Here is a 7,541-nt window from a genome sequence, read left to right as displayed (position 1 = left end):
CTGGGTGTTGATCTAGTTCGCCTCCCAACGCCGACTCCGTGTCTCCATGCCCCACCAAGCAGCGGCACCCTCCTCCCTCCTCCACCAACTATGATGCGCCCTTGTGTGGTGATGTCTGCTCGCTTGTGTGTGGTGATCGCATGTCAGGTAGTACTACCAGATGACAAAGTAGGTGATGGCCTGGATGAGGTGCCATCTTCACTGCATGTCGCTGCTAATTTTGTCAAAGTCTCATATGACATAGTTCGTTCTTCATTTTCAGGATCTGTTCATCCAATCATACATGCTTCCTTGGTTTTGTACAGACACCTTGCTTCAAAGAGTGCCCAACCATAATTCTTATTTTCTTGGATATGTTTCTATTGTAGACAAGACGATCTCACGCCATGTCTACGACAACCTCATCTGACTCGCACACACACCATCGCCGATCCGTTGTTTTGAGAAAAAGAAGCTATGTGTTAGGAACCATGAAGCAGGTAGCATCTATTGAAAACATAGTTCTTTCTATGCTGCAACATACTACGAACCTGAAGCGCAAACCGGCTATGTACGAAGCAAGTTGCATAAATAATGAAAGCATACAAGATTACTAATTGAAGTGTACGTTTTGTTGTTTGGGAAAGAAACATTGGTATAATGGACAGGGTGCATGCAACAATATTGTTGGAAGCATAGTTGAATGACAGTGGCAATGTATAGTCCCTTGAAACAAAAAATAATATCTGAAAATAGGAAGCATGTAGCAAAAATTTCAGAAACATATGTCATTTTGTAGTATGACATTCATGAGAAGCATTACATGTGTTCGAAGAGTCGCCACATTTTTACAACATTTATTTGATGAAAGTATGCCACATTTGTAAGACGACATTATGCTTATTCTTCATACCGAGCTCATCTGCCTTAGACATCATTGGCATCATGCCGAACATGGCAGCAGTACGACAATCCCTATGATGACGATGCAAAGGGTCCTATCGTATTGTGTTGACGCAACACATGAGGTAGTGCTTACATTCACCATAGAAGCATATCCTCGATTCGAAGAAGAAACTTTATATTCCTTTCCAAATACCTCATATTTTGTTTGAAGCACGTATAATTTTGAAAATGAAAACAATAGTTTTCTTGTTTGATATGAATACATTTGATTATTGATATGAAACAAATTCTATAGTTCATGGGAAATATATTATGTCACTTTATTCCTCAAAATAAGTGTTATATTGCCTTGGAAACAAAATATTTCGGTTCATAAGACACAACTACCATGGCAGTAGTTTTGTTGTGTTGGAAGCAAACTAGACATGCCGTACTTTTTGGTCAAGCATTAATCGAAGCAGAGAGAGAAAGTACTTTCGATGCATCAGTACAAATGGGCTAGTTCCTCGCATAAAAGAAAAACACGAGGGGGCTAGCGATATGTTAGGAAAAAACATTGCGTGCTACGTACTGTATGCCCTTTTCCACGCATCTCATCGTTTTCCTTTAATTTATGGATAGAATATCAGACGTGCTTTCCAGAAGCAGTTATGAGACAATACGTAATTAGTGCAGGAAACCTCAAGCGACTAACTTCACGTGGCTACACAATTGGAGGGCTCCTATTCATCAAATCTAATGGCTATAAACTAGTCTAGTAAGAAGCAAGGCATCAGTAGTCTGATGCCTAGCGCTTACCTATTCTATAAGCAAACACCATCCACGAAGGCTCGAGATGTAGGGTCGTTACCACTCTCAAATGGACCCCGAACTCGTACATCCGAGTGTATCCACTGCGTCCTAGCTAGGCTCCGCCCCTCATTCGTATCCCTGATATTATTGTGAGGACCATTCCCACGATACCATGCTCGCTAGGAAAACTAAACTTACCATCCTCGTAGAACATAATTTGCCATGGTAAAAAAATTATATGTCCTTTTAAATAATTGAAATATTTACATTATTTTTGGATTATGTCAAAAGAAATGGACAATACATTTATTATTTGTTGTAGTACATCAATAGGGATAAATTAGAAAATAGCACTTGATCTAGAGAGAAAGTAACGTCGAGGAGGAGAGAGAGTTTATGGAGTTTATGGACCTTTTGGAGTTGCGTGTGTTTGCAGCTGTGGCGCTGCGTGATTAGCTGCCAACAACAAGAAGCAAACCTGGTGACTTGGTTGCTTCTCATCTTAGTTGAGTTGGTAGGCAGGAGATGGATGAGGAGACACTGACAATGGGTCCCAACGGTGCATACACCTGGACCAGGCCTGTGATGGATGTTGACGGCTTGTGAGAGTGGCGGGGAAATCAAAAGGAGAGACACGGCTTTCGCGAGTCCAGCTCCAGCAGGTTGTGAGAGTTGGCGCGCTCCAAACGTGTGTAGCGGATCCTATATAAGCAGCTGCAATGGACATCCTCTTCTCGTCTCATCATATCGCGCGCCAGCTCTATCACACTTCCCATAATTCCATCCGTCGAGCTCGAGCAAAGGCTCACAGTCAGTCAGAAAACCAATATCCAAGTTCAAGACCTCCTTACAGCAAGCAGTCGAGCCAGCATCACAAGGCAGGCGCATGGAGCGATCTCCCAAGACGGTGGCCGGCGCTGCATTTCCATCAACGGAGACGGTCGTGGCGGCGGCGCAGCTCGGCTTCTCCCTCCGACCCCGACCCCGACCCGGCTTTCGATTCCACCCGACGGACCAGGAGCTCGTCGGTTGCCTCCTCAGGCGCAAGGTTCTGGGACACCAAGGTCTCCACATCGACATCGACATCGACATCGACTTCGTCCCGGTGGTGAACGTCTACAAGTTCGAACCCCAGGACCTACCAGGTACGCACGCACGCTGCTGCATGCACACGGCACCAGTACAATCTTGAAATAAATTTCGCCTTGCTTTACAAATAATTAAATAAAGAATTACCACATTCATACAACAAGTCTAGGTGCAGCAAAGAAATAAAATAGTCTCCTGCGAATAATCAGCAACACATTCAAAGAAAATAATAAACTACTCCTAAATACATAAAAATACCACCAAGCAAACGAGTACAATCCCAAGTCGATCACATGTTTCAAATCAAACTTTATTTTGTGTGTGCATCATTTTTGCGTTTGCTTGTCAGTTGAATCTACTTCCTTCGTACCTAAATAATTGTAGTTCGAAAGAGCTAGTTTAGTCTAGTTCTCTTCAACTACAATCATTTAGGTACAGAGGGAGTACACGTCATGCATGATCCGTACAAAGGATCGTTGCACTATGAATTGGTTTTGATATCCGTTTCATTTTTCGTGCTAGCTAGGTGCTGGTTTAAGTTCATTCTTCATTAACATTTAAGTAGTGGTATGGTATGTCACTGACTTGATGCGTACTTCGTGTGTTTGCACCTATGCACAGCCAAGTCGTTCTCGCCAAGCACAGGCGACCCCGGAGCCAAAGTGGTGTGTTACTTTTTCACGCCAAGGGGCCGAAAGTACCCAACTGGGCTTCGCATGAAACGGGCAACACTAAATGGGTTCTGGAAGTCCACAGGAAAAGACCGTCCAGTCAGGTACAATGGCACCGTCATCGGCATGAAGAAGACGCTTGTGTACCACATTGGTCGTGCCCCTAGAGGCACACGCACCGATTGGGTGATGCACGAGTACCGCCTCCACGATGACCATGACCACCACATCCAGGTATCTTTCTTTCTTTCTTTCTTTTCTTGATAAAGTTTTAGCAAAGCTCCACACCTCACATACATGTGAATTGTTGATCTCATCAGGACACGTACGCATTGTGTCGGGTCTTCAACAAGAACATCATCACCCCACCACCAGACCTGCTCGGTGGCGTTGACATGGAAAAGCAAGGGATCCAATCTGTGGCCGTTGGACCTAACACGAATAAGGATGAGATGCAACCCATGTCGGGTGGCGGTGGTGGCGATGTGGGTATAGAAGGGATGCAGCCCATATCGGGTGGTGTCGAGCTGGACAATGAAGGGATGCATTCGGTGCCCAACAACCTTGACATGGACAAGGAAGGGATCCAGCCCATGTCCGACGGACCCAATGCCAACAAGGAAGGGATCTTGCCCGTGTTCTGCAACACCAACGCGGACAAGGAAAGGATTGATCCCGTGTCAGGTAGCATCGCCGGGGACATGGAAGGTAGCTATCCCGTGTCAGACAACATCATCGCGGACATGGAAGGGATACATTCCGTGTTTGGCGACGCCGTCAGACACAACGAAGAGATCGATGACATGTTAGGAGGCATTTACGCGGACGTCGATTTTTCCTGGATGCAGTGTGTGCCGGACGATATTTGCTACCCCAACATCGAACTAGATATGTATGACTCCTGTTCGCAGCTCATCGATGACTACTCGTGGTAAATATCACCGACGGCGCAAGAACAATAGAGAAGTAAAAGTAAAAACAGGAGCAGAATCCATTTTGAGTCTTTGTATATGCTTCCAGGAAGCACTATATTGTAGCCTGGATAGGTTGGATGGTGGTCCTTTAATCATGTGTTATTGTATTTGTTTGAATTTTTGTTAAAACGGTGTTCAACAGTCTGTTAATCCCGAATATATGTTTTTTGTGGGTCCTCGTGAGTTTTTTTTAACAACAGACTAACCCAACTTTGTTTCCTTCGTTTCAAAATTCTTGTCTTACATTTATGAAGATATGGATGTATCCAATCACGTTTTATATTATAATACATTTATTTTTAAATAAACCTAAAATAAAAAATTTGAGACGGAGGGAGTATATTATTAAGATGGATATATTGTTCATCGTCAAAAGCATATGGTAGATTGTGGTGGAATTCCAGGTGCAATTAATGACTCCATGTGCATGTTGCAAATGGGATCCGTCCGATGCTCCATTCACGCGTGCAAGGAATGAAATGAAGGGGATGATGTTGTCGTGCTCGCCTAACAAAATGTGTATTTCATGACGCCTTGGCTGACTAGTCAAGCAGTTGTGCTTATCTCTTCCTGGCCCACTTGCTTCTCTGTATATAAAAAAAAAGTGAAGCATTTGTAATAGAACCAATATATATAAATATTTTAAACTAGTTTCTTGTAATAGTTAAAATATTTATTCCAAAATAACTGGGACCATCTTTTAATTAAAACATTTCAAATCTCTACATTACTATTTAGAACACTAATGATATATGTATTACTTGTTGTATATAAATATATACAGATAATAAAACACATCTATGGAGAACACAATGTGGAGAGAGAAAGAGAAGAGTACGGATTTGTAGTGCTGATTGCATATTTGTCTCAAGAGTCAAACTTGGTTCAGTTGGTAAGCATCAGATCGTTGTTGCATACTCCCTCCGTTTCATAATTCTTGTCTTAGATTTGTCTATATATGAATGTATCTAGTCACGTTTTAGTATTTTGATACATCCATTTCTAGACAAATCTAAGACAAAAAAATTTAAGACGGAGGGAGTACTATACTGGGAGCCCCATGTAGTTTGCTGTGATATTCCACACTTAAATGCATCGAACCATCACTTTTGTTTTGTATCACAATTAAAGGAAAACCACTATACTTGACGGTTCATGAAAGAACACTATCGTTGACTGTGGCAAAAAAACTCGCTTTGATGACGTCACTGAAGGACCGGACCCACTCGTCGGAATGATTTGGCAGAAAAAAATGTCACGTAGGTAAATTAAATAACTTGGTCTTCTTCTTCTTCTTGCTCATTTTGTCAGATCTGATCATACTGAGTGCCCCAACCCCTCGAGCAGGCGTTTGGTCGGAGGCTGAAAGCCACTGGAGCTCGACGCTCCGGCTCCGCCAACCTCCTCCCCCTTGTACGCGAGGGCGGTGGCGAAGACAGCACCGAGCGCGGCGGCGATGAGATCCCCATGCTCTACCCCAGGACGGCGGCCTCCCCACTGTCCTATAATTAAGAAAGAAGGTCTAGACTCTAGGGCAGAACCCATTAATTCAATTTCTCATGCATGAAATGAAAGTACTAGTAGTACTAGCAAGCATCCTACTCCAGAAATTAACTCCGTCCCTCCATCCCCTTTTTTTGGTTAATCTCCGTCGAGATCGATGCTGTGTGGGTGGGCGAAGCACCATGTATGAGGTACATGCACAAGCCAAGGTGATGCCGTGCGGCTGCATTAATTAAGGGCGGGCGTACGCGCGTACCTGGTCAGCGACTACTCCGGCGTGAGGTGAAGACGATCGAGCTTGCCTGATCGTCAAGAGCTTTGTGCTGTCGATGAGGACGCTCATGTCCCCGGTCTACATCCATCCATCTCCTCCAGGCAGCACCCACCACCACAGTGGCACAAACCTAGCTAGCTTGCTCCCCCTCACCTCACTCTCCCCCCAGTTAGATCTGGATCTTTGGAGGTAATGCCGATGCGGGAGAGGAAGAAGACGCTCCAGTTAAGCCACTAAAGAAAGGAGACAGCTGGTACATGTATACTATGCTAAACAATACGTACTCCGTACAAGATAATATAATTTATCATGGAGTCAAACTCATGAATTAGACTAAAGCTTGGTTGGGTTAAATACTTCTACTTTCTTCGTTTTTAAATATAAGTCTTTTTAGAGGATACACATACTTTATTTTAAAATATAGATTCATTCATTTTATTTCGTATATAGTCCCTTAGCTAATAAAATCTCTAAAAAAATTATATTTAAGATCAGAGGGAGTAGTTGCCTGCCACATGCATGTGTTCTGTAGTCATAAACAACCAGTGGCCAATTTGCGTCATATATAATTACACTTTTGAGGACAATAATATACAGTAGAATCCCATTTTTAGATCGCATGTACAACAATTTAATCCAGTTATACATTAACCCCTTTCGGATTACACTATACGAACACATACAACATAACACTAGTGGGGACGGGGCCTTTAGCCCCGGTCCGTAAGGGGCTTTAGTCCCGGTTCACCAACCGGGAACCGGGACTAAAGGGGCGGGACTAAAGGCCTAACCTTTAGTCCCGGTCCTGTTACAAGCCGAGACTAAAGGTGCTCCACGTGGGCGCCTCGTAGCGCCCAGGGGCAGCCCCTTTAGTCCCGGTTCGTTACACGGACTGGGACTAAAGAGTTTCAGATTTTGTTTATTTTTGTGTTTTTTTTGAATGAAATTATTTTTGGGTTTTAGGGTTTTAGGGTTTAGGTGTTCGGGAGATTAACGTGATGCCTCGTTTGATGTTCGGGAATTAGTTTTCATATAATTTAAATAGAAATAATTATGCATATATATATATATATATAAGATTAACTTATCTTACAAGCGAGCATATATATACAATTATATGGAGATCTGAATTATCGGGACTAGAGCCCGTCTATTCGATTACATGGACGAACATCAGTAATGGTGTCACATCCCTGACACCTTAAGCAAGTTAGTCTTGTGCTCATGTCTTCTTTGCATTTGCATCTAAGAATTTTCAACAAGAACAAGAAAGTGGCAAAGGAAAAACTCAAAACCCTAGCCACTACTTTAAATAAAGAAAATCTCAAACTAGTTAAAATCAATGAACCCAAA

General features: G+C 43.0%; 1 protein-coding gene and 1 long non-coding RNA gene across 2 annotated transcripts; one reads left to right on the top strand and one right to left on the bottom strand.

Annotated features, from left to right (window-relative positions):
- The first annotated feature begins 2,563 nt into the window (after window positions 1-2,563).
- Window positions 2,564-4,482, top strand: LOC123450676 (NAC domain containing protein 52-like). The gene is made up of 3 exons (XM_045127812.1): window positions 2,564-2,822; window positions 3,523-3,671; window positions 3,758-4,482. Exons 1-3 carry the CDS (start codon window positions 2,564-2,566, stop codon window positions 4,370-4,372), a joined length of 1,023 nt encoding a protein of 340 aa, XP_044983747.1. The 3' UTR covers window positions 4,373-4,482.
- A 267-nt stretch (window positions 4,483-4,749) lies between these two features.
- LOC123446727 lies at window positions 4,750-6,442 on the bottom strand. Its single transcript, XR_006631429.1, has 2 exons — window positions 6,171-6,442; window positions 4,750-4,998 (listed from the first exon to the last, which is right to left on the bottom strand). It is a non-coding gene; the product is annotated as an uncharacterized LOC123446727 (long non-coding RNA).
- Between the last annotated feature and the right edge of the window lie 1,099 nt (window positions 6,443-7,541).

The sequence above is a fragment of the Hordeum vulgare genome, chromosome 4H (assembly GCF_904849725.1).
Source record: "Hordeum vulgare subsp. vulgare chromosome 4H, MorexV3_pseudomolecules_assembly, whole genome shotgun sequence".
NCBI lineage: Eukaryota > Viridiplantae > Streptophyta > Magnoliopsida > Poales > Poaceae > Hordeum > Hordeum vulgare.
The sequence above is the reverse complement of the archived record's forward strand: the minus strand, read 5'-3'. Positions and strand labels throughout refer to the sequence as shown.